Source organism: Simochromis diagramma, unplaced genomic scaffold (genome assembly GCF_900408965.1).
Source record: "Simochromis diagramma unplaced genomic scaffold, fSimDia1.1 OVJJ01000205.1, whole genome shotgun sequence".
NCBI lineage: Eukaryota > Metazoa > Chordata > Actinopteri > Cichliformes > Cichlidae > Simochromis > Simochromis diagramma.
In genome coordinates, this window is record NW_024386782.1 from 9,463,038 (window position 1) to 9,489,160 (window position 26,123).

General features: G+C 44.0%; 1 protein-coding gene across 5 annotated transcripts in view; it reads left to right on the forward strand.

Annotated features, from left to right (window-relative positions):
* Window positions 1–25,921, forward strand: part of LOC120727362 (zinc finger protein 521-like) — an 88,789-nt gene extending 62,868 nt beyond the window's left edge. For all 5 annotated transcript variants that reach the window (XM_040021615.1, XM_040021622.1, XM_040021598.1 and 2 more), the window contains 3 exons: window positions 7,974–8,105; window positions 13,904–14,019; window positions 24,357–25,921. In XM_040021615.1, coding sequence (XP_039877549.1) covers window positions 7,974–8,105; window positions 13,904–14,019; window positions 24,357–24,386 — 278 coding nt within the window. In that variant the 3' untranslated portion in view covers window positions 24,387–25,921. The remainder of the gene's footprint in view (window positions 1–7,973; window positions 8,106–13,903; window positions 14,020–24,356) is intronic.
* Window positions 25,922–26,123: the final 202 nt, after the last annotated feature.

The following is a 26,123-nucleotide window of genomic DNA, read 5'->3' on the forward strand; positions in this document are numbered from 1 at the left end:
GAGGTAGGGGGTAAAAGTGCGGGGCAGCACTGTCGGAGATTTCACATTCGAGGGACGAGATTACCAGTCAGGGGACCCCTGTGTGGAGGTGATGAGGGAGGGCGACTGCAGGGGCACAGTGTGAGGGAGTTGGGGCTGATGGAGGATGGGGGAAGGGGGAGGGCAACAAGACTCCAGCACCACCCTGGAATCCATGGGCTCTCTGTTTTCTGGGGAGCATAGCTGCCAAGCTGCACATCTGTTTGACACCAGGCGCTGTGGTATGGCAGTCAGGGGCTGTCTGTCCCGATTCACGTCTCTTCGCCCTCTAGTTTGTTGTAAGGATCTGGACAACTTTTGAAGCCTATCTCTTTTGAAATCCTTCTTAAAACTGTGCAGGTTTTTGGAAAAGAAAACCAAAAATAAAGGACAGATGGAGTCTCACTTTCATAACAGCAAATATTTATACTTCTACCGCTCTCTTTTTTTATTTCCTCTAATCACATGCTTGTGAAAGATTTGTATATCCTAAAACTCTGGAGCATAATCATGGCATTAAAAATCATCTTTAGCAGTTACCTCAGGCCCACAGACCAAGCCTGCTTTTGGCTGTACTCACTCAGTCTGTATTTGAGTGTCAGCCAAGTCAGCCGTGGCTGCTCCAGAGACCCAGAAGTCTGTTGGGGAGACAGGACATTCCAAACAGCATAACTCATTCTTTACACCATCTCCACCACTATTAGTTAATTATATGCAGGTGTTTTCCTTTCTGCTTTTTTTTCATTGTTGTTTTTTTTGTTTGTAGATCTAATAAAAATGTGACCAAAGTACATAAAGCCAGAAACACGGCGAAAAAAGAAGGGAGAGATAGTGTGGAGGAAGTGGCTGAATGTGCTGCATGAAGCAAATTATTGCCCCCATGTAGATTCATCAGTTCTCCCTGCTGGATTAAGGAAGGGCCTTTCTAATGAAGTTCGCCCCGTCAAAATGAAGGGACTAATTCTGATTTAGCTGAGGTAATGAACTTCCCCTCTCCTAGTGAGAGCAGCACCATGGGGTGGTTGTGCAGGGGGGGTGGGGGCAAAGGAGAATGGCAGCAAGAGAGAGGGAAGACGAGACGGGAGAGAGACATGGAAGGAGGACAGATAGAGCTAGAAGGGAGAGAGAAAGCTAGGTGGAGAATGAGGGGAAAAAAAATTATGCAAAACGGCTGTCTCGTATTTGCTGAGATGTATTAAATTTCCAGTGCGGGTGCCTGTGTTATATAAAATTATGTTAATGTCTTGTGGCCCGCTGCGAATGGCGGCTTGCTGGTCCTGAGCATGCGTGGCTGGCCGCTACATGGAGCGCACTCAGTGGGACTCAGCTTTTCTATTAAGGAAAACCTCTAGACACCTGATGATGAATTCTCTCTCACCAAATGTTCCCCCTTTTTTGTGTCGAAAATATGAGCGCTTTTCTAAATGACTTTGGAGAGCCTGGCGTGGCGCTTGGCGGCCTCCATCGAGCAGGGGGGAAAGGGGTATGGGGGGGGGTCCCTCTGCAGCAGGCTAAGGGAGTCAATTAAGGCAAGCGCTGATAATTATAAGCCGGCAGAACGCAGAGGCTGGCTAATTGTACAGTGTTCCATGCCGCGAGCCCAGCCATGGGGCCTCTGCTCAACGCTCTCCTTCCCTGCTCCATTGTGCGGACCTCAAACCCCTATAAAGCCACAAACCTCGGCGCGACAATGCCACAGTGAGGCTACCAAAAAAAAGCCGGTCATGTGTCCATAATTAACTTTTTACATTCAGGCCAATCACTCTGTCGAGACCTGAAAGAGAGTCTGGTCTGTATTCACACCTCATGTATTATTTTTTGCTCTTTTACGTTACTTTTACTTTCCTCGCTGTTGTGTTTCTGTTCTTCTTTGTAAAATTTTTTCCCTCACTTTGCAAAGCAACTTTCATAGAGTACAAGATCCTTGGAAAGTCAGGGCATAGTCACTTGACCTTTGTTTCCTTCTAACAAGAAAAAAAGCCCAGCAGTTTAGAATAGGCACGTATAGAGTAAATTAGAGCATTTCAGTGTAGAATGGTGTTTGTGTGGCTGCAGGGGGTCCGGCACTCCATGCAATCCATCTCAGCAGCCTGCGCTGTTTGTCCCCGATGGACCTCCGTACCTGCCTGCAGCTGCAGCGCCTACATATCATTCGTTAACAAGTATTCGCCTCTTGCCTTTGTTGTTGTGGATTTCTCCCTTTTCTTTCTTCTTCTGTTCTGTCTCCGTGACCTGCACACTGTTCATTTGACCGAGTTTTAGCCATTGTGGGCTTTAGCTGCGAGAATTGCAGGTAGCGTGGAAACACAAAATGGCAGCGCATTCTTCAAACGGTACTGCAGATCCAAATCCTGCTGAAACGCCAGCTTCGTCTGGTTTTACCAGCTACTCTCCCTTTGGCAGACTGCAGAGTGAAACATTCAATTCAACTGTTTCAAATCTAAAATAATCTGTAAGCACAAAAACTGAAAAATAGACAGTGTTCTGGCCACTACACCAGGTATTCCAAAATATCTGGACTTATTTGAAATATATATATATATATATATATATATATATATATATATATATATATATATATATATATATATATATACATATATATTCCTGGATGAGAGGCAACAGGTCTGCATAATTTCCGTCCGATTTTTCTTTTATGTAGTTATGTAGTCAAGTTGTCATAAAGGTGAGTCATTAAACATAAAACAAAGCACAGAAGGCTCTGCACAAATACTGGCGTTCATGTAGTCAGTGGCACACAGACTCTTTTGCATAACTGGCCTCAGGTATTCTAGTAGAAAATGGTTTAATGTATTGTAGTAATTCATAGCGAAGCCGTGTCCTTAATAATTCAGTAATGACTGTTAATTATAGCCTTTTTATATATATATTACATTTTTATTTACATATATAAAAATCTGAGCATTGCTATATACATGTGTAGGGAATCGGAGCAAATAGCTCAACTAAAAATGTCTGCTCGTTGTGCTTATGGAGAAGGAGAAAAATCCTTACGCTTGCGTCCCTCTTGTTTTGTGAAACCCAAAAGGTGTTCTAGTCGGCTAAACCTTTTGTAACACCCATTCAAGCGTTACGCATGTTTATCTCGACACAAAAACCTGCCAGTTTGGTGTTTCTACCTCTGGCGTGGTAGCCAAGGGAGCTGTGAAGCGGTTAATGTAGGCGCAGAGTGGCTGATCCTAGCAGGAGCCTAGCCCTGCTCTGATTAGCACCTCCAACGAGCTGCCATGCATCAGAGCTGACATTCTCCGAGAGTCATGTTCCCCCAGAATCCTTTGCTCTCGCTGTGCGAGGGCGTCACCACTACTGACATGTCACAGCCAACAATCTCACTTCACCTCTCATTCTCCCTCTGGAGGTTGGAAAGCAGCATCAGCCGGGCTCCAGCGTTGGGACCCTGACATGGGGGCTCAGCTTATCTTTTTTTTTTACTTCTTTCTTGCAGACACAGGCTATATCTTTTCCACGCAGGTCTTACTACAGTACCAACACCTTTCATTTTGTATTGTAGTAAGTTCTCCAATATCTCGATTCCATTAGCTAGCTCAAACACATTACCATCACTGTTTGTGTAATACATTAGGTCTTTGAGGGAGTGTGTGGAGGGGTTGGGGGGATTTTACAATGCCTGAGTAAAATCTTATACTTGAATCTCAAACATTTTGCACTTGATTGACTCTGTCCTTCTAAAACTGTGGAGGCAGGAGATAGATATTAGTGCTGTTCCCCCCGGGCAGTTCTCCAATCAGCTTCAGTCCAGGGGGAGTCCATCCCTTTGCGTTCCCACCTACAACCTCCCTACCCCCACATGCTGCATTCACCAGGCCCTAATGGGTGTTGCAGTACTTCTGAAATGAGTTTATTCCTTATGAGCAGTGCCTCCACCTCAAGAGAGCGCACCACACAGAGGTGGAGTCAATTTGTATTCACCCATAATTCCCTGGGCCTTAATCACTCTGATTTTCCTCCCATTATCTGTTAATGGATAGTTCCCGCGGAGAGAAGAGAGAAGTAAACCCACCTACTGTTTACAGGCCTGAAGCTGTCTACTCTGCTACCATCCACAATCCCATGGTGGGTTGTATATACAGCAGTGAGTCTGCTGAAAACCGAATCTTCTTGGATTATTAACATATAACTCCAATATGTGGCTGAATAGCAGGAGACAGATGGTGGAATAGAAACCAAACTCTTGCTAAAGGTGAAATTCCTCATAAACAAGATTGTTCTGAAAATAAATGTAAAAAAAGGCATTTCTGTTTTTATGGCTAGGTTTGGCAGCTTAGAAACTCAGCACTGACCTGTTAGTTATAAATTGACCCCCCCCCCCCCCCCCACACACACACACACACACATACACATACACCCACACACACCCATCACCCTGTGATTACTATGGTTGTTGTGCCTGTATCTTGTTTAAAACAACCACTAAATATTCCCAATTTGTTCCCCCAGTTGTTTGCTCATTACTTTCAGCGCAGAAGTGCCTTGATTGATGCCATTAATATCATCTGCTTTGGCGACACGAGAAACACGGGCCCCTGTGAGCCTGAGCTTCAGAGAACTGTTCATTATGCCCCAGAGAAGAGCGCAGATCTAAGTATCAGATTTTTCTTGTCCAAAGTCAAATGCTGAAAGTGGTCCTGAATTCCTTTCGCATTCTCACTGCTTCTCGGCAGAATTGTTTAAAGGGAGAAAGGGGCAGTGGTGGTGAGGGAAGCGGTGGCGTTGGAACGGAATAAGCTGAGGGAGAGTTTTTAATTAAGCAATGCCCTGCGATATACTTAATTACACATTATTGTCAGAAAGTTAGAGCGCCTTTAGTTACATCGGTTTCAGTCACTGTCAGCTGACGGCTGTGCGTTTGTACTCTTAAGCACAATAAAACATCTATCAGAATCGCAGGCGCTTTTACCGCTGCCTTACAAAATTCAATATGCTGCAGCTGTGTCGCTGTTACATAAAGAGTTCACTAAACTATGCAAGCGAGACCTGCAAGCCCCAGCGTCCCAAACAACCTTCAACGGCACATGAACTTCAGCCTGGATACAAAAAAAAGGGAAAAAAGTAAACAGCGCAGAGAAATAAAGACCATTCTTTTTGAGAGTAGTTTTTTCCTCTCCCCCTCTCCTGTCCTCCACATGGGAGAGATATTAGGCGTTTGTGTTTTAAGGAGCTGTGAAATACATAAACCATGAGCCACAGGAACGCAAGGCCCTGTGGATATGCAGATGGGCTTACTTTGCTGGTGTCAGGGATGCTTAGAGGGAGCAGACACAGGAGCAGTTCTCATCTAAAGGATTTTCTTAGGAGTGCGGAGGGACAGGGTGGTGGCAGTGGAGAACACCCGGGAGACTCTGAAACAGAGAGTGGGAGGAGGGAAAGGGAGAGAGATGAGGATAGAGAGAGAGGGCTGACAGTCCCCTGTGGCCCTGTAACTATATCCAGAGTCTGCTCGGTGGATAGAGAGGGGTGGGGGCTCACGCAGGGCCATGCTGATTGGGCAGCCCAAGAGAAGGGCTGGGGGAGCAACAGGAAGTGACCTCAGCCCAATGAGGCAGCTATAGGGGCGAGCAAGCCGACTTCCTCCCTTGGCTCTCACTAAGAAACAAGCTGCCAGCCTGATTCAACCCCTGTTACACTGCTGAATACAAACCCAGCCCTAAACAGGCTACATTAGAGGCGCTAACGGAGCAGAATTTGCTCGTGATAGGCCCTCACTTAAACCTCGTTTTCCCTCTCAGTCGCATATCCTCAACAGTAAAATATATTATATATCAACAGTGGCGTCATCTTAATGTTGACAAATCATGTGAAAATTAATACTTTGACTCCACAAGTATAAGTAGCTTTGTGGCCAAAAGCCTTGTGAGCATTGTGGCCACATAAAGTGCCTGTAGAGAAATCATTCTAAGGCATGGATTTGCTAACAGTAAGAAGAAGAAAAAAATTGCTGCTGTATTCTTTAAATTGAGAACATTCTGTTTCATTTATATCTGTCATTTTCACCTGATGCACCTGCTCACAGACACAGTCACACACATGCACACATGCAAGGTCAGTCAGGCAGGTGCAGAGTTATATGCATAATGAAGCAGGCCAGGTCTCCAAAGGGACCGCATTGTGCACTAGGGTCAAATGAGGGCTGCACATATGGCAGAAGAACAGATCTGTGCACGCTGCAGCAAGGTTGACCTTAGTGTACACCGTCACACAGATAAGCAAACTGAATGGTGATCAAAGAGGACAGTGATCCTCTTGCACGGCTGCGTGGATGCGCTCGTGGCAAACACCCCCTCCCCTTCCCCTCTTTCGCTGATGCCTGCTGCTACACTCAGATGCACATGTAGGCTACAGAGTATCTCATCTGTCAAATGCATGATTGCAGAACACAGCATCAACTCTTTCCCTTTCAAACTACCATGAGCTGCTTTGATCAGCTTTTACCTTTTGTGAGACAGACATACAGGAATGTTGTCTGTGAGCTTGTGCTGATGCACAACTAATTTGGTTTTTTTTAGGTTTCAGACATCATATTAAAGGATATGCACGATGAAAGAAGATTAAGAAGGGAAAAAATGGCAAAAATGTGTTATAGTAAAAACTGCAGTGTACTGCAAAGAGCCTGACACTGTAGGAGATGTTTTCATTCCTTTTTTTTTCCAGAATATTGGGGTTATTGGGTCACGGTTGTCTCTATTTGTCAGTATCAGTCGATGAGTGCAAACACTGCGATACTACCTATTTTTATGTCTAGTTTCAGCTTTAAGAAATTCAAAAAAGCATTTTAGGGCTAAGGCTTTTTTTTCATTCTCTAATATTTTAGAAATAATTGCCCAGTATAGCTTTAAATGCGGTGGCCAAGGTGACCATATTCTTGGAAAGCTTTGCTTTTCAGATTACTTGTTTGCCAAAATTGCCTAAAGCATGTTCAACTAACCCTCTACCTGGACCCACCAGGAATCGAGCTCTGCACAGCTGTTTAGGTGGATTATGTATACATGCTTCTGGCACCCAGGGTCTATGCGGTGGGCACTGGGCTGCAGAGACCTGGGGATAAACCATGGCTGAGTCCCAGAGGTATGCACCCCCGCCCCTTTGCCATACAGTAGCAAGAGTTTGATCGAGCACTAGTCTGGCAGAGTGCATAGGCCTTTTATTGACACACTGGAGATGGGCAGTTCTCTAAAAGTCTGAGTCAGCAGATTGTTGTGCTGCAAAGAAATGTGCAGGTCTACCACGATGACATTTATTTAAGCTATCATTGGCTGTGGTTGAGGTAGTCAAATGTTGATATAGACATTTGGGTATTTTTAAAGCAAAGAAGATAATCTGTCGTGCAAGTGAGCGTGCTGTAAAGGAGAGTTGGGTTTATACGAGCTGATGAGAGCCGAGATCAGGGACATATAAGTAAGGTTTGAGAAGCATTTTTTCAGTTATTTAGGGGGGATTTTGTCCTTGAAAAACTGATAATGACCCTCTGCACCGTTTGACATGCACTGTTTGACTATTGTTGATTTATTTCGATTCGCAGTCTGCGAAGCACATATGACTCTTTCCTCCTCCATTTAGACTTTGCAGATTTATTTTTATGTAAGTTGATGAAAAGAAAAGGAAAAAAAAGATGACACTCGCCATGTTCAAAGTGCAAGCCCTCGTCTGAGCTATTAGGACCCCAGCTGGTCATCCAATTTATGCCTGATGGGAGCAGATCACACAATATTTTTTTTCCTGTTTGAGTCATGAAAATCACAGACACAAGAGTGTTCCAATAAATTTGTTAAATTTAAATTTCATGTTAAAAGGGAAGAGGGAAAAAAGGACCAGGACAAAGTGAGATCTCTGCAACTCCTCAGCCATTCATGCTCTGCTTGTTCCGCCTCTTATGGTTTTCTGCGTATTTTCTTTTTTTTGTTGTTTCTTCTCTACAGAGGAAGGATTGAACCATGAATGCAAGCTCTGCAGTCAGTCATTCGACTCACCAGCGAAGCTTCAATGCCACCTGATTGAGCACAGCTTTGAGGGCATGGGTGGAACCTTCAAGTGCCCGGTCTGCTTTACAGGTGCGTATTGTGCATGTGTTTGTGTGCATGCAAGCGTGCAGTATCAGCCCAGTGAACACGTGGAAAGATTATAAATTAAAAGTTTTTTTTATGTTAACTTTTCTAACACATTTACATTTTCAACAAAGCTTCTTTGCATGTTTTTTCTTTTTCGCTTTGAAGGCAAATGGGTTCTAAATGAGTTGGGAAAGGTCGATCGAGCAGGCCAGCTAAAGCTAAGAGCAGTTTGCTGCATGTGGATTTTTATTTAGTCAAATTGCCTCCAAATCAAGGCCAAAGAAGTGTCATGAGGTGAGAGGGGGAGAAAGAAAGAGAGCAGGGGGGAAGGCAGTGTGAGCTGAGGGGAGATGGGGGATTGAGGAGTGGGGAAAGAAAAGGAGATGTGCTAATTGTGGATGGCAGTGGTGCTGATAGCTGTAATGATCTCATCTGTCTCTGTGCGTGGAGGTGGAAGGACCGGACTCCTCCTGAGAGGATAGCGCCCTCCTTCAGTGTCAACAGGGTTAACTATCTCTATAATGAAATCTGCAAAGTCGTTAACTTCAGCTCTTCACTCTTTCTCCCATCTCAGCTCTTTACTCTTCCTAACACTTTTTTGGTCCTCAGCTCATTTCCCCCTCTTGTGCTTCCTGTAACCCCCCATCCACCCATTGCACAAAAACTAATTTGTCTCTCCTTCACTTGTTACATCAATTAACATCATTAGTTCACGTTTTGCGCGTTGCTCAAAGTTGTTTTCACATCTTTTTTTTTTAACTCCAGATCCCCCTCACATCGCCGCTCCTTCTTCCTTTTCCTTCTTTCTCTCCACTCCCCTCCCTCTAGTCTGCTCCACTTCTCTCATTGCTGTTTTGGCCTTATCTCTCTTTTAGGAGAGGCCTATTGATATTTCCCCCCCCCGAACTCCCCCCCCCCCCCCCTCCTCCTCCTACCCCCCTACCCCTCACAGGGGTCTGGGCATTTAATATACAGAGCATGCCTCCTTCATCTGAGCCTTCATTTTCCACCGCCGGCTTTGACAGACAGGTCCCCCCTCTCCCTCTGCGTCCATATCGATCACGGCGCATGAGAGAGAGGGATGCTGGGAGGGAGAGGGGAGGAGGGAGAGACAGAGTACACCCTCAGGACAGCGGTCGCAGTGCAGACAGACAGATGGGCGAAGGCCTATGGTAGCGGGGAAGGAAGGCTGTGGAGAGTATGGGATGAACTGAAAGGCCTCCCTCTGTTGGGGATGCAGGGGACAGGCAGACTGAAGTCAGAGCACTTGGAGAAAAAGGAGCAGTTGAGAGATTGGCTAAACAGCTGAATGTATCTCTTCAAGCTGAGCTTGACATAAAGTAAAGAAAAAACACTTGTTTAACACCCTAACATAACTCTACTTACAGTATATTGTCAGATAATATGCACTAAGTTCGTTTTTGTATGTGCTTCATTTCATGGACTTTTTTGGATTTTTTATCACTACACAGAGTAGTAGAAAAAGTTAATTACAACTTTTCATCGATAGAACATACATATTAAGTTAAGATACCAGTAAATTTAAGCAGCAAAAAACAAAATAATGTTTTCTATATATTTCTTTGTGTTTTACTGACACTTAATGGAAACCATAGAAGCCATTTAACTTTTGCACTTTAGTATTTTTGTTGCATTGTTGAGGCAGTAATGATGTAAAAAAAAAAAAGTTTTCTACTAAAAAGTACCACGCAAAAGTACTTTAAAGTAAATAAAAAGTACTTCAGTGTTATCAGAAAAATGTAGTACAAAAAATTGCAAAAAGGTAAAAAAACAAACAAAAAAACAGCTATTATGTACATTTATGAATGAGTTCTTATACATATGTTGCAACATACTTGTCCAAAGTAGAGCTAATTTTAACTGTTTAGTGCATTAACATATAACAAGATTATCCGGTGATTCATACATAAAGTTGTAATATACAGATATCAAGTGATAATGGTAAATGAAACGGTTATATTCACATCAAACACTTTAAAACAATACTTAAGTGTATTACCAAATAGACTGAAGTACTTTTTACTTCTGGTCATTAAAACTGTTTTGTTTTCAGAGAACGCTTTCTAAAATCAACCATTTTTGTTTGCACCATTTCAAATCCATATTTGCATATTAAAAGGATTCCCATTTTAGGTATAATGATTGGAACATGAACATGAAAGCAAAACTTTGATCAAACTAGGTGGTGGAGGTAGTAGTTGCTGGGTTATTGAGTCCGCTTGATTAACAAGGTTACTCTTTGTTTAAAAGATCATCCCCCCGTGAATCCCATGTTTTAGTTTGATCTACCCCCATGCGACCTGAAAAACGCAACGGGAGGTAGAGAATGAATGTCATTCTTTGACACACCTGATTACTCTCAATCCACACCAATGGGAATGGCGAGAGGACAAAAAAAAAAAAACCTAGCACAAAACAGACCGGAGCAGAAGTATGGAGCGGGGGGAAAGTAAGTTGTCGATGGTGGATGAGGAGAGACAAAATAGAGGAGAAAAGGAGACAAACTTAGAGGAAACTGAGAAGGTTGCAACTGGCAAGTTTGGATGTGAGATGAAAGGAGGGAAGTGGAGGAGGAAAAGAGAACTGTGTAGGGGAGGGAGGGTAAATGGAGAGAGGTCCATAAGCCCCTGGATGATGAGAGAGAGGCTGACTCTCCCAGGACAGATTTGACAGGTTTCAGAAGTGGGGGAGCCTGCAGCTAGAAGTGTCTGCCTGCACCCTTAGGAGCAGTAGTGAGGGCTGGTGTGGAAATTGTGATTGGGAATATGTGCTTAAGACAAACAAAACAGAAGAAAGTGTGCCTGATGAAAGTCCTGTGTATGTGTGTGCGCGCGTGTGTGTCTGTACGTGTGTGTATACGTATACACTTTTCTTTTACTTATGTCACAGCGTGAAGTAGAAACTTAAAAAACTAGAGAAGACGCTGCTTTAGAATCCACACGAGTCTGACAACTACAGTAGTTTAATTAGTTTTTTTTTGTTTAGTTGCTGCGCATGTTTGCGCTGGTGCTTGATGTTAGAATTATGACATCTTACCACCAAAAACAAATAAAACACACGGGCTTAGCCTTTTCCCGAAATTTCGCAGTTATCGGCTCCATATCAACTCGCGCGGCCGACTTATTTGTGTTGCCTCGAAACTCTCGTATCGGCCTCTGCATTGTGAACCCTTGGATTAAGCAGGAACCAGTACGTGTAAGCTAGATGAATAAATAAATGAAAAAGGAAAAAGAGGGGGGGAAGGATAAACTTATTTTTCCTCTCTGCACAAACAGCTCAGTATTGGTGCAGTGCAGCCTGCAGAGAGCACCACCCTGCCAAAATAAAGATGAGCTGGGGCCTGTAGTAAAGGAGACGTCTGCCATGGGCGGCCCCTGAGATCTAATCAGAGGGCTTAATATCCCCCACAGCGAGGAGACCTTGGCCCCTCAGCCCCCTCAGCCCTGACACCCCTGACGCCCAACCCGGCTCAGCGCTCTGTTCAGCTCTGCTTTGCTCTGCTCTGCTCCGACTCCACAGCCAACAAACTCCACAAAGTTCTCTCCCTCCCTCTCTCGCTCCCTCGCTCATACTCAGCAGGGAGAGACACAATGGGCAGCCACTGATCCTGTTTGGATGTGGTTTTGGATTATTTCTTCCTTGTTTTTCTATGTCCTCATTTTAACCCTCTAGAAAGACATGCCTGTGTTCCTCCTCTAAATGGGCAATGCAATGGCATATTTTATATCTGACTCATGCTGCCAAATGCCAATGCAATGTCCCCCCATTGCCCATTTCAGCTTATCCCTTTATTACACGTTGCATGCTAATTTGAAAAACAACGAGGAAGACAAAGGACTCCAAATTTGAACCCTGCTGTTAATTAAATGTTTACCACAGTAAATATTAGTGATTGCTGATTCTTGCAATCATCTTTAGTAAACATAAATACAGCCCGAGCCTTTAAAAATGTCAAAACAGACATATATAAATTAGCAGAAAAGTATTTATTGGACTTACACTGGCATTAAAACATTTCAGGCCCCCGGTGCTTTAAATCAACTGTCACTTCCCACTTGTGTGTAAGTGACTGCCAAGCTATAAATTGATAAATGCGCTGCTGATTAAATGTAACTCTTACTGGAAGTGGACCAGAGATGCATGTAAATAGCAAGAAACAGCTAACTTGACATCTCAGTTGTGTTTGGCCCTATTGTACAGTATTTGAAGGCCCCCCAAGTCTCAAATCCATTTTTATTTTTGCTGTATTGACTTTTTCCTCCTCTAGCCAAAGACATAATGAAGGCTTCCTGCAGCTGCTGTGACCTGTTTCTGTACAGTATATGCAGACAAAACACAGCTAAAGAAATAGGCTATTGTTTATCAGCACATTATTTTTCCTTTCCAAGCTGTGTATTCCCCACAAAGAAAATTGTCATCGTTTTTGGAGCATAAAAGAGGCACAAATGTGCATGATAGCCGAGGCCTTAACCTTGAGCGGTAATATTTTGTAACCCGACTGTAAAAGCAGCCGTGTAGCCGCAGTTATGTTTATCCTCATATCGCCGCAGCCATTAGTTTCAGAAATGGACCATGGAGTTGTTTGTCAATTAGAGGAGGTTTGTTCATTTCTGGTTTAACATGCTGCCGTGTTCCAGAGACAGCTGTCACCCAGGCATTAGCAGTCGTAAGGCATCGCAGCACTGCGTCTGCTTTGGATCTAAACTTTTATTTCCCAGGTCAGGCGTGTGGCATTCGATGCGTCTCAAGTCTATATGACTCAGTAATTAATAACCCGACTCTCACGTGAGCTCAAACTGGGACACGCTGAAGTTGCGGAGCCTCGCCAAGGGGGTTGCAGCAACCTCCCCAAAGCAATCGCCAGCAGACACCTCACCTTTTGTGGCTTTGCTCCCCCACCCCTCTTTCTCCTTGTGGCTCTCAGTGCATGCATTAGAAGAAAAGTTATTTCGAGCTGTAAGAAATTCAAATGAAGCCCCCACATGCTAACTTTTCCAGAGCATCCAGACCTTTGAGATTAGGCAGCCATCCTTAAAGCACAAGGGTCTGGGATAACAAACGGCATGTTTGAAGTGCTCCTTAGAGAATCCAGACACACACACACGTGCCAGACACATACACTCAAGACGCACACAGTTGCGTCCCCCTTGGCGTCTCAGCGTGGACTGTGGCTTAATTAAAGCACAAATGTACGGTATATGTTTTAAGTACCAGCAAGTTGTGTGTTTCCATGATGGTGAATGTAGTCTGCATGAATAAATAGCGCAACACCATGAATATTTATATTGTCAATATAATTAGCGATGTAGACTAATGGAGGCCATGTTTTGCACTTGAAGCCATGCCAATTTTTGCGGTTGTTTATTTTCCGGCTTGTTGTCCCCACAGTAGCGCTAAATAAAGACCGTTGTTATTCTCAAAACATTATGCATCCGCTAGCTGTGGCGCCATGCGTATGACCACTGCAGTTTTACTTTTAACACCTAAATTGTTCTCTGTTGTTTTTGGGGTGCTCATAGCGCATGCATTTGTTTGTGATTAACTTGTTTTTCTTGCCATTTGACATAGTCTGCTTTTGATTTTTATTCGGGCTAAAGCACTCAGGATGTTGCCTTGATGGAAGCGACATCTTTCTTTAATTTAGCCCCATCAATAAGAAGAAGAAGCAGAAAAAAAACCAGTCTTAATCTTGCAGCGTGTAAAATGTATGCTAATATTTATCAATTTCTTCTCTACCCTTTGATCCCCCCCACCCTCTACCTTCTCATGTATGTGAGCAGTGTTTGTCCAGGCCAATAAGCTCCAGCAGCACATCTTCTCTGCCCACGGACAGGAGGATAAGATCTATGACTGCTCACAGTGCCCGCAGAAGTTCTTCTTCCAGACAGAGTTACAGGTGAGCCTTGGGCCGGGGGGAACTGAAGGGGCCTCTAGCAGAAACTGTGACTGCTAATCACACATGACAGCTTAACAAACACTAAACACCGCTCACAGCACTCTGGTTATCCCCCTCCATCCCGGCTGGGATGAGAGACTCAGAAGGAATTATTTCAGTCCGTTTCCAAAACTCATTTGTGATGTGCAGATATGATTTGATTTGCTTATTAGACCAGCAGAGCACTAAAATATCTGGAATTAGAGGATTAGTGGAATGTTCGTTTTTGAAGAGGTAATTACATACGGTGCAGAGGCAAAAACACAGTTGAGTCAATATGCCTGCATCTCCCCTTCTAATCACAGAGGAGGCCTCGTGGCTAAATATGAGCTTTGTCCTCTGGGAGACCGTATCTGCCCTTCAACAAAGTTAGTAGTTGGACTTATGAACTCGCAATGTTAGAGAGATAATCCATTTTCTAGCAATCTTTTTCCATGGTCCTTGGAGAACCTGAAAAAATGAAACAAACCTTATTATATTATTTCACTGTGGAGGTGCTTTCAAGCAGCTCTGTTTTGTTTGGGGGATTCTTTATCATACACATGGCACACTTCTCATATCCACATTTTTTCTCTTACCTTTTTGAAACTAAATCATTAAAATATGAGCGGTCTTAAAAGAACACCGTGTTCAGCGTAATCACTTAAAGTATTTTAATTCACCTTAAAGTGCTAAGAGAAACCAGTAGCCCCTGACCATATCCTCTATGTGCATCTATTTGAAACTTGGATTAGCTGCGCCATGTATTAGCCGGGTAGCTGGTGGAAATATCCAGGGCTCGGCTGGCAATTGATCGGCAATGATTTTCATATTGAGATTCAGGTTGTAAACGCAGAGGTGTGTGTCTGCCAGGAGGAAGGTGAATGCGATCATTATCTGCTGGTCATTTGAGCATACAAACATGAATAAAACAAGGCCTGATCTACTGACATGCAACTCCACTGCAGAGAAGATTATTTAACAAGGCTCGCACTCCACCAAACTGCCAATGTGGAAGCCTTTCATTCACTTCAAGCTCTGCTATTTATCACATTTTCATCTCTCATTGGTACAAATGTTCTCTATATAGCGAGGGTTGTAGCAGGTACCTGTAAACAATCTCAAATAACCTGGGGATGTTTTCCTACTTTTTTTTTTTTTTTTTTTTTTGTCTGACATTTTTTGGAATGAAGTGATCTCCACCTCCCGGAGGTGATGTTTCATGCATGATTATATTGTTTTACTCTGTGTGAAGAGACAAGAGCAGAACATGAAAGACCTATGGCACTCTCTTGTGAAACAGAGGGTTATGAAAGGAGAGCAGGAACGAGCTTGGGGGATAAGACGATCATTATGCTCAACATGTGCCATGCTCTCAAGGCAGTCCCATGTCTCTGCATGCTCACAGTCTCAAACATATACGGAGCACATATAGATACAAATATGTGCACTGCTTTCTTATGCAAAAACAGCGACTTTTTTTGTATACATGCCACGGCCAGCTCGTATCTTCAAGCTATTGTTTCACATTTTTATATTAGCATGCTAAAAATTGATTCAGTAAATGTTGGAATTGCTGCATCGCCCAGTTAAAACCTTACAAAGAGTGCAGGTTGGAGGCTTGTTTTTTAGTTGCTGTTTGTTTGCGGTTGCCATTTCCCATGCATCACACTTCAAAATGTCTCACTGACACAGGGCAGTCGTTTGTCAGTCTGTCAGAAGTGGAGCTGTCTTCCAGCAGTGAGAGCTCTCTCTCTTCGCCGGGTCTTGAGTTTGGAGTTTCTCCCTATTTCTCCCTGACACTCTGGCCCACTCACCGGCTGCCTGGGCTCCTCATCTCTCACAGTAGTCGGAGGGGTCAAAGGGCCGGTGCAAGCTGGGAGAAGGAGCGGCGAGAGGGAGAGCTGCCACGGCAGGTAAAGGGAAGCAGGAAAGATATTTTATTAATTTGCTGCTGAGATCCTGAAACAGACCAAAGGCTGTGACAGGTATCCAGCGCACCACTCCACATCATCCCCCCACCACCTCCCCCTGTGAACTCTACCCTGCAAGGGGCTAGCCAATTTTCGCCAGCCTGTCGAGATGGATGATGGGAGAGCATCCGTCTAATCAGCCCTCCTAGGACCCCCCGCCCAGCCACCCCCCTCAGACCGGCCAGATTGACTGACTCCTGGGCCTGTGTGCCCCAGAATCCATATTCCAATGGAGAATAATCTCTCTTTCTCTTCTTCACCTTCCCTCCATTTCTCAATTTCTCTCACAAAAATAAGCTGTGAGACGCATAGACCATCCTTCCCTTCGAAGATCTCCGGAGGACTCCCCTCTACCATCACAAACTCACACAGCCTGCACCCTGCGCATCCCTTTCCCTCAAATATGGAGCAGTCTAGATATTTCATGAAGTGCTGATAGGGAGGGCAAGGAGGCTGGCTGTGCTCTGCTCTCTCTGACCCTCAACTTCTGCCCACCCCTTGAGCAACAAACAGACATAGCTTCACTTCAGAATACACTCCCACCAAAATAAAATCCACTGTCTTCCCGTTGCTAGCGTCCCCGTTTGAGACAAAAAAAAATGTCCCTGGGTTCTAATAAAGGCCATATTGCAATGTGAAACTTGATAATGAACTTCCTTTCCCCTTCATGTTGCCGTCGGATACAGTAGCTTTTCACATTGCAGAAAGAACAGAGCCACTGACAATGCTGCTAGGCTGGATTAATTAGCCAGATTCATTAACTGATGGATGCGCAGTATTAGCCACAGCTTAAATCTGACATTTCTCCGAGTGCAGTTCGTTTGTGAAGAAACGGACAAGTTCAGCTCTCGTACCACAGTATACTGGAGGGCTGCAATTATAGGATTCTCTCCCAATGATCTCAATTTCTCCATAGACAAGACAATGAGGCTGAAGTTACACAACAGTCAAGATGACATTTTCTGTGTGAGACTCCCTTGTTCCTTTTAAGCTGGGGTTGTCTCTGCTCCTTCCATCCTCCAGTTTCATTATCATTCCTTGGAAGTGACATGAGATTTTAAGTCATGTGTTAAGTCGCGCCGTGATCGACGGAGGAGTGGAAGGACTGAGATGCTGCATGACTTCTCCCTCTCTCTTCAGACGCCCGCAGGACACATACCTTAATTGGAGTGTCTTTTAAAAGGATTCCTTCAAAGACAATTCAAAGCTCCCTGGCCTTAATGAGTGCTGAAAGTGACAAGAGCACATCTGCATCATGTTCTACTTCCCCACACAAATGAGATTCTCCTCTCCCCGTGTGATACCCATTATTGCCAAGCTGTGTCCAATTCTGCTGTTTTAATTAAGCATATTTATAGGCTTTGCGGTCACCAGGTCATTGTAAACAGCTATGTATGTCATAACATGTGTCCAGGATAGAAAATAGGGAGAAAAAGGGGACTGATGGACACCGAGTGAGAAGAAGGGGGTAGCTGTATTAGATGGAAATAATTGTTGCCAAAGAAATCAGCGCAGTGTATGCTTTGCGCATTACAATGCAGCAAATGTCTGGAGTTGATTCTCTGAGTGATGGATCTTTAAAAAAAAAAAAGCAAAAACAATATTTTTGGGTTTTATTTCCCTCCTTCCTTTTCATGAAGCATTCTTCAGTCTGAAGCACAGAGACCCAATTCCCCAGAAGTTATTCTTTCTTTCTTTTTTTTTGCCTCATGAATTTTAAAATATGCCCCGAAAAAATGCCCTAACTGCCCCGAGTCCCAAACGTGCGGCAAAAAAAAGAAGCAAAGCTTCATGTGTTTGTCCCTAAGTGGTGCTCAAACACCAAATTTTCTCTGAATATCTTGATCTGCCAAGTGTGACAGCTCTTCACGCTTTTGGAAGTTGCATATATATTTATATATATTTCCTTTCATATGACAACTTGTTTTCTTCTTCATCACCCCAGGTGCTCCGCATCCTGTCACCATTTCAAAAAAAGTTGCACTACAAAATAAAAGAACAAGGAATTAGGAAGAAAGTACCGGTGGCTTTTGTGAGGTGCCATCATTAATATTTTAGCGTATTTGTAATTACACTGTACACACACGGCTCTGCACTGTAAACGGGGACATAAACTCTCTTAGACGACTCGTGATGAATCACTGGTGTTCTAGTTTTGTAGGTGGATCAGAATTAGACAGCATGACAGACCTAATGATCCTAGGAGGATATTCTTTTTCTTGGTGCAAGAGTATGTTTGTGTGTATACATCTGCGTGCGTGCTGTATGTATTTGTCTTTGTCTCCATCTCTCCCAGGGTCTGATATGTGCATGCAAACACAATGTCTGGAGGGAGACATGACAAAAACTCCCAGAAGCCTTTGAGCCACTTTTTTTTTTTCCTTTTTTCTCTGTTGCACCACTGGGGAAAGTTAAATCCAAACAAAAGAGGAGACGCTTGGTGTACTGTGCTAGAATCCATCACCGGATCTCTCCCTCAAACATGTCTCCTTTACTTTTCTTAGTTGACTTTTTCCAGCAACTTTGATAAAATACCATTTCAAGCGCTTCCCAGGAAACTCACTACAGGTTTAATTTACTCTCCGTGGTGATCTGATTTTTCAAGTGTCTGTTATGCTGTTGATGTTAACAAAATGCAACAGAGGCCAAAATAAACAGCATTAGAACAATTATTCCCCCCTCGAATTTCATATTCGCACATCATAACAGCCAAGTAATTTGACTCTTCAGCTCTGGAAAAGCAGGCTGAATGGCACCAATTGTGGGTCAATTAAAAGTTTATTTTGTGATCCGCTCCTCTATTTTGGCGAGGAAAACAGGAGAGCGCAGCTCGACTGTCGCCTTCGTGTGAAAGCGTGGAAGTGCAAGAGAAAATATAGTCCTCAAATAAATCGCTGCATTTGTGAAGTGGCATATCTACTGCAGCGGCGCTGGAGAGGTGGGGGGGGGGGGGGGCGCTCTGTAGTATCCCTAGTCAAAGTCTGTCCCTGACTGAAGTGGTTAAATGTGAAAGTAATTGTGTTTTGTTTCTGGGACTGACATGTGGAACCCCATGGACCCCATCTCCCTCCTAGTGACAGGCAGAGATCCTCCCCCCTCGCTCTGTCTAATTAGAGGATGTAGCCCAGGGCTCATGTCCCAGGAAGACCCATCCCCCTCCCAAGATGGCTCCCCTAAGAAAGCCCTTAATTGGGTTCTTTAGTCATAGTCTTCATTTTGGCTGGAAAGGCATCTGTGTGTTGCTATCACCTCAGAATACAGTTTGTATCGCTCTCTTGTGTTTTTTTTTTTTTTTTCGTTCTCTCTTTTTCTGCCTCTTGCTGGCCCTCTTTCTATTGCTTTTCCTCTCTCCCCTCTCCCCGTCTCCCACTCTCTCCTCACTTAATGAGGCCCCATAATAACACAGCAGTTGTGCAGTTGTTTTGCTACCTCAGTCAAACAGCGGGATCACTGCATAGTGTGTTTCTAGTACCATTCACTTGTCTACTTAGACAGGGTAATGAGTATCATTTGGAGCTACAAAGCACCAGCTCACAAAAAAGGGTGGTCAGTCATCTCCAGTTACACCTCAGAAGTATTTGGTTGGGGTGGTTAGACATCTAATCAAAGCTTTTTTTGAACATTATGGATTTATTATATATTTTTACAACTGTTCGGTGTGGAAATGACTCACGTGGAAGACGCTGAAATCCATTGCTGTTGTCAACTCCACCCTAGCGTTTTGCTGTTACTGTATGACTATGACTCCCCGAGCACCTCACTTCAAACAAGGCAGTCTGTTACCAAGGAGACCAGGCCGGTTGTGGCATAACAGTGTTTGGGGTCAACCCTCCCTACGGCCTGATAAGTGATGACTGTGGAGAATGCCAACCGCTGTATTATTTATTTATTTGATTGTGTTCTTCATTGGCTAAACTAGCCAGCAGTAAGCCTGGCCTCAGGTCAAAGCAGGAAGGGATTACTCCCTCAGTGGACTGGTCAACAGCAGAGAATGCACAAAGGGAGGACTGAGTCAATACTGGGCCGAGTTCAGCACACCATTAAAGATCAAGAAGGAATGCAACTCTCCTGTCTATCCCCACGGTAGTTTTGAACAGCGAGAAAACATTTTACGTGGCAGCAAAGCATGAATCGCAACCGCAAAAATCGCCCGAGAAACAGAGCGGCCATTACTGATCGAAGGCCGCTGTACATCTTTCGGTCGTTACGCAAACATAAATGAGCCTAAATAACCAAGTGATTAAATTCCTTCAAGTCAGTCTACAATGTGGAGGCTGCAGAAACGAATGCAGGTTCTTTGTTTTAGTATCGTTCGGTGACATTCTCTCTTATGCCTTAATTAAATTCCTGAGTGATGACTACGGGTATGCGTAGGTCTCAGTGGTTTTGTGCGCCGTCCCCGTGCTCCAGATGCGGCTATGCAGACTTACTGCATGCCAGGCATGTGATGTAAAGGCAGAGGCTTTCATTCGGAGCTTCGGGAGGGCGGCGTTTATAGTTTTGATTAGCTTTTTAAATATTTCATCATAGATAAATAAAACAAGGCACTTGGGCTGCAGGTGTTAAATGGATGTGCTGAACTCTTGAAATAAACAGTTTCTTTAATCTGATCTTTAATCTCCACTGTAAGTAAATTTGATTTATGGATTGCTGTCACACCAGCATCTCCAATCATGTAAAGAAATGTTCTAACTCCAAGACTCTAACTCTACTTTATTTCTTTTTGTTAGAGCTTCCTTTACTAAAAATCATAAGTGAGTAACATTATCATACTGTTTTCTAGCTGCATTTCTTCCTACCTTTGTATGGATTACTAATATAGTAATTATGCTGCTAGTGTAAATGTGACTTTATCATAAACTTCTTAAGATTGTAGCTTATAGCAGCAGTTAAGCCATTTAATTACAGGTCAGTTACATTTTCAACACTTGTTTTTTGAGGGTGGCATAATGCGACAGATTCTGGTCTATTCACTAGTCAACGCTGCACAATGCTTTATTTGTTTAAGGAGCCTTAAATAGGCCATAGCTTATAAAGTCATTATTGTTCGCTCAGCTCTCTAACCACTCAATAAAGCCCGGGTTTAATGTTACATGCCGGATAACACCAGGTAGAAGAGCAGATACAATGTACTTAACATGTGCTCAGCAGGTATTAACATTATGCTAATCAAACATTGTTAGCTTTGTGATTAAGCTTTACATCCTCTCTCTGTGATGTTGGGCAATCTGAAGATTGTCTTTAATACGGCAAGATCAGATGAAAGGGAGAACGTGTCTGCTAGTTCACTGGCCTTCCTCTGCAGAGCTGATGTAAGAGATGCACCTCTGTTGCCTCACTGGAGACCGGGTGCTATCGATGGAGACCAGAGCAATGGGGAACGACATAAAGAATGATTAGTTAATAAATCAGCTCCCTAGCCTGCTTGCTCTTTCCCGGTCTCCGCTCTTCCCCAATCGTTCCCCATATTTTCCCCTCGCTCTCTCCTTCTTTGCAGCCGCGTTAAATTCCTAAGACATGTTGCACCTGTTTGCATGGGTACACAAGACCCCTGCCGGGTGTTCTCCCTTCTCTTCCACTACCCCTGAGGGCGTTGCAGTAGGGTGATGTAATAAGATGAAAGTGGTGGTTTAACGGTGGCGGGGAGTCGGTGAGAGAACGGGAGAGGAGGAAGAGGCTCGCTCCGAGCCAGTGCAGCCAGTGCTCATAAGGGAGAAGCGGGTGCGCATTATTGATCAGTGCAAAATTTAATTTAGTGGAGAATTGACTGCTATGGTTTACCTGAACACTGCTGGTAACTGGGCCCTGCAGCAGGCCTGTGTGGCCAGCAGGTGGTTGAAAGGATCGAGGAGGAGATTAAGGGTTGGATATAAGGGAAGGAAATGGATGATAAGGGGAATGGCAGAGTTTCAGGGGGAATAGGATGGCATTGAAGGAGGGAGTTAAGATGAGAGCTAAAAGGCTTAATGGAGGGCATCTAATCCTAAATTGCAGTGATTCTAGTGTGACACCATTAGTGACATCCTCCTTCCTAGGGCAGTGGACATTTTGGTCATTTTGATGTGAATAATGCGATTTTCTATGTAACGTGACATTTGTTGAAGCGCACCGTGGGTATTTTACTTATCCAACACTTGCGCCGAGGCACTCGAAGAACTTGACAAGGATGAAGACGGGAAAGTGAATTTTCACTCTCCCTCCCTTTTACCACCTTCCGCACTTGTACACAGAACAGTTTATAGCTACTCTGCAGAGTTCAGTATCCACAGAGATAAAGGTATCAGTTTCATTTTCTTTTAATGTTTTTTTTATTCCTCCCTCCCTCTTTTCCTCTATTTCCCTTTAGTCTGCATGGCTGCCACAGCCACTGAAGTCGTTTAACACCGTCCTTGAGAAAGCCCTCAGTGAGAAAACTCCTGGCATGTTTAAGGAAAAGGTAGAATGCAGTGTGTGTCAGACAGAGCTGGGACATGCAGAGGGGGGAGCCATTCCCCAGAGGGGTTATTTTCCCCTCTAATAGCTGTTACGAGCCCTACATTATATCCAAGGAGCTACATTCCTTTGGGGTCCACAGACACACACACACACACACCTAGACGCACTGGCACACTCACACAAAGGCATGCACACTCAGTTGAGCACAAATTTTCTCTCTGTGTTTCTCTCTCTTTCACATACACACACACACACACACTCAGTTCTAGCCGCTTTGCTCTCCCCGTGTCAATATCCTGCCATTTGAAGTCACGTACTGCAGGGGCTTCTGGGAGTCGCTGAGGAGCCAGGCTGACGGGTAATGGGCCGCATTCATTAATAAGGTTGCCGTGCTCCTGTCCCTCCTCAGCAACGCCAAGGATGTCTTCACCGGGGGGTAGGGGGTTGGTGGAGTGTGAGGAGGGGGAGGAGGTGAGGTGAGGAGAAAGAGAGAGAGAGAGAGAGAGAGAGAGAGAGAGCATCCCATGGGGAGTCTCCTCCCAGACTCACTTAAAGGAGCTTTATTTCAGCAAGAGAGGAAAGATGGAAGCAGAGGAGCTGTCCGGAGCCGCCTCTCTTTAAAAAAGGGAGCGCAGGGCCCAGGTGAGCTACACTAACCCGTACAGGGGTCACAATCCTGTTCCCCGTCAAACAGCTTATTACCCCACCTGTCGGGAAGTAATCGTCCTAGCTGAAAGGAAAGCTGTCGAGGCGTTTAAATGCTTTATATGGAGGCAGCCGAAAGGGTAAAGAGGGAAGGAATGAATGCAAGGGGGCTAATAGTTGCTCCCTACTGCTGCCCGAGGGATTCTGCACCACTGAAGGTGACTGCTTTGGTAAACCTTCAGACTGAGGTTGCGCTACTCATTTTCGGTTGTATTTGAAAGGCTAGTTAAGCAGTAAAAGTAGTGTAATTTCACATACTTTGATTACACATTTCCGTGCCTATGTGTAGGGTAAAATGTATGTGTGTACCGAGTGTGCGGCGGATGTGTGTATTTGTGCATGCATGCGTAGTGATGTCTCTGTGACAGGTGTGTCTAGTCCATGCCAGTTTAGAGAGTCCAAGGCTGTGTTTTAAACAGAGCACAGCAAGTGGGGCATGTAGTTTGCATTAAAGGGATTAGCAGTCACTTCAAAAGATGACCTGGATTCAGCCCACCAGGGACACCAGTTACACACCCCCTGGTCCACACTCCCTTTAAAGAACCTGGCACAGCTGCCCCACTACAACCACTCTCGACGGTCTGTGTGTGTGCTTGCATAATTTTGGAAGATACAGCACAACAGTGCGATATTGTCAGCTTGTTATCCTGTCATAGTGAATTGTGCACAGTTAGATACTTACAGAAGTGTGGAGGATCAAATCTTCTGAGGCCTTATCTGCGTGTGAAGTATTCCTTTTTTGGGGGTACATTTACAGCATGCTTAATGCACGTAGTCAGCGGACAGACAGAACTCCAAGGATGATATTCCATCGGGTCTGTCAGTGTGTTGTTATGGATTCGCTTTTGATTGGACAGGCAGGGTGGGATGTTATCGGTCAGTGGTCTTGTGTGTCTGAGATTTAACTGTGGTATGGGCCCAAAGCTGACTACTATTGATCCACAAACCGATTTGACTAACTTGCAAGTTAATTAGAAGGGAATGACGATGATATTCAAACATTGAGACGACCACACGGCAGTGCTCATGTCTGGATCATCGAATTTAAACAGAAATGTAAGCTTTGAGAACATCTACAGCCATATAAGGAGGTTTTGTTATGTCTTTTTAATGAAGGGGAAGGGTTTTTTTGGTTTTTTTTGAATTTCTGTTTTTGCGGTGTATGCGATCATAATGTTTTCCCTCTTTCTTTTTGTGTCCTTGCAGAACCACACGTTGACTCAGCACAGCAGCTAACATGGCAAAGCTCAGCGCCGTGGCCGAGAACAAGGATCACATGACGCACAGAATTATGCCCGACCGCCAATTACCGTCAGTGCAGTTTCCCACTGACTGTCTTGCACTGAAATTTTCAGTTACACCACAAGAAACGATGCCAGAGCAAGAAAAAAGAAAAGCAAAGCAAAGAAAATAAAAGAAGGAGGGGGGGGGAGAACAAAAAAGAAACCTCTCAGTAGGCCTACTTTACTAACCATTATTTCAGAAATAAAGAAAAAGCCAACTTGTTTGTACATAGACTTCTTCATGTGTTGCTTAACTACAGCTATATTGCAATCTTATACAGTATTTGCCGATGTACAGTTCAAAATGTTTGTCCAAAAAAAAAAATGAGAGACAGAGAAGAGGGAGGGAGGGAGGGAAAGAAAAAAAAAGATTCATTACATTGTCAGTCAGACCAGATGGGACTGAAGGAGAAACAGGGTGCCACTGAGAGCATAGGAAACTGTAGGAACTGGTGAGTGTTGTCAGGAAGACTCTTTTCATCAGTGCCACTCCTACTGCGCAGTACGTCACTCTGTATCCTGACATGGTCAATCATTATTGGGTGAAAAAAAAAGCTCGATTCACCAGCGTAGGCTGAAACCTTGTCTGTGTGTTCGTCCTAATATGGCTGCCAGAGGACCAGCTGTGAACTGTGGTGCGACTAATCTCCACTGCCTGCGCTGGAGTTCAGACGAGAGGTGAAAAGGAAAAAAAATAAATTAAAAAATCATCCCAGAGAACAGAAAAAACAGGACAGAGGACAAGATGCTGATATATGCAAACGCAGTGACACAGATTTGGAAAAGGCTAGTTCCTTCTGTTGGCTCATGAACAGAGGCGTGAAACTCCCATGTGGCTCTCAGAGCGTGGGGAAATCTCCAGCCCACTGATTCAACCTGTACATTTCTGTTATTAATGTTTACTGCTCGTTCAAGCCTGGAGATTACTGGAATATTTTTTTTTTGTTTATGTTTTGTTATCTCTACTTGTTCTCTTTTTTTTTTCACAATGGGGGAAATAAATCCAGTTGAATTTGGGATCATGAACGCTGAACACAATTTCGGTCTGTCACGGGATATACCGTGGTTGCAAAACTCCATCCCTGGCTCTCCTGGAGAGTGCCCAAGTACTTTTTCTTGTTGTTGTGTTTTTATTTTGTTTTTTTTTCTTTAACTTTTTTAAATTTTTTTGCAGTGTCCCATTGCTCTCTGCTCAAGCTGGAAGCCACTGTGGCATCATACACAACTTTAATCCATTCTGTTATGTAAATGTTTTGCATTCATTGAACCTGAGATGCACTTTTGTATGAAACTTTAATGTTTTGACATTTTGATCGAGAATCGTTCGTACGCAGTTTACAGGAAATCACCATCTCCTGCGGCAAAAAGACAGTTATCTCCGATGTTATTAAAATGTATTGTACAAATATGGAGTTCTGTATTTGGCAGACCTCATTTTTTTGTGTTGCACATGTGATGGAAATATTAAAAACTGTATGAGGAAATGGACTCCATGTCCCTCCATCTTAACAGTCTGTATGTTAATGTGTTGGTGTGTGCGTGTGTGTGTGTGTGAGTGAGCGAGAACACAATTAACCCATCAGACGAGACCTATGACAGCATAAACAGGATCATCATCAGATGCTTACACCGCTTTTTTTTTTCATTGTATCAAATTGCATCCTATTTTTTCTCCCTCCCTCGTGGCTCA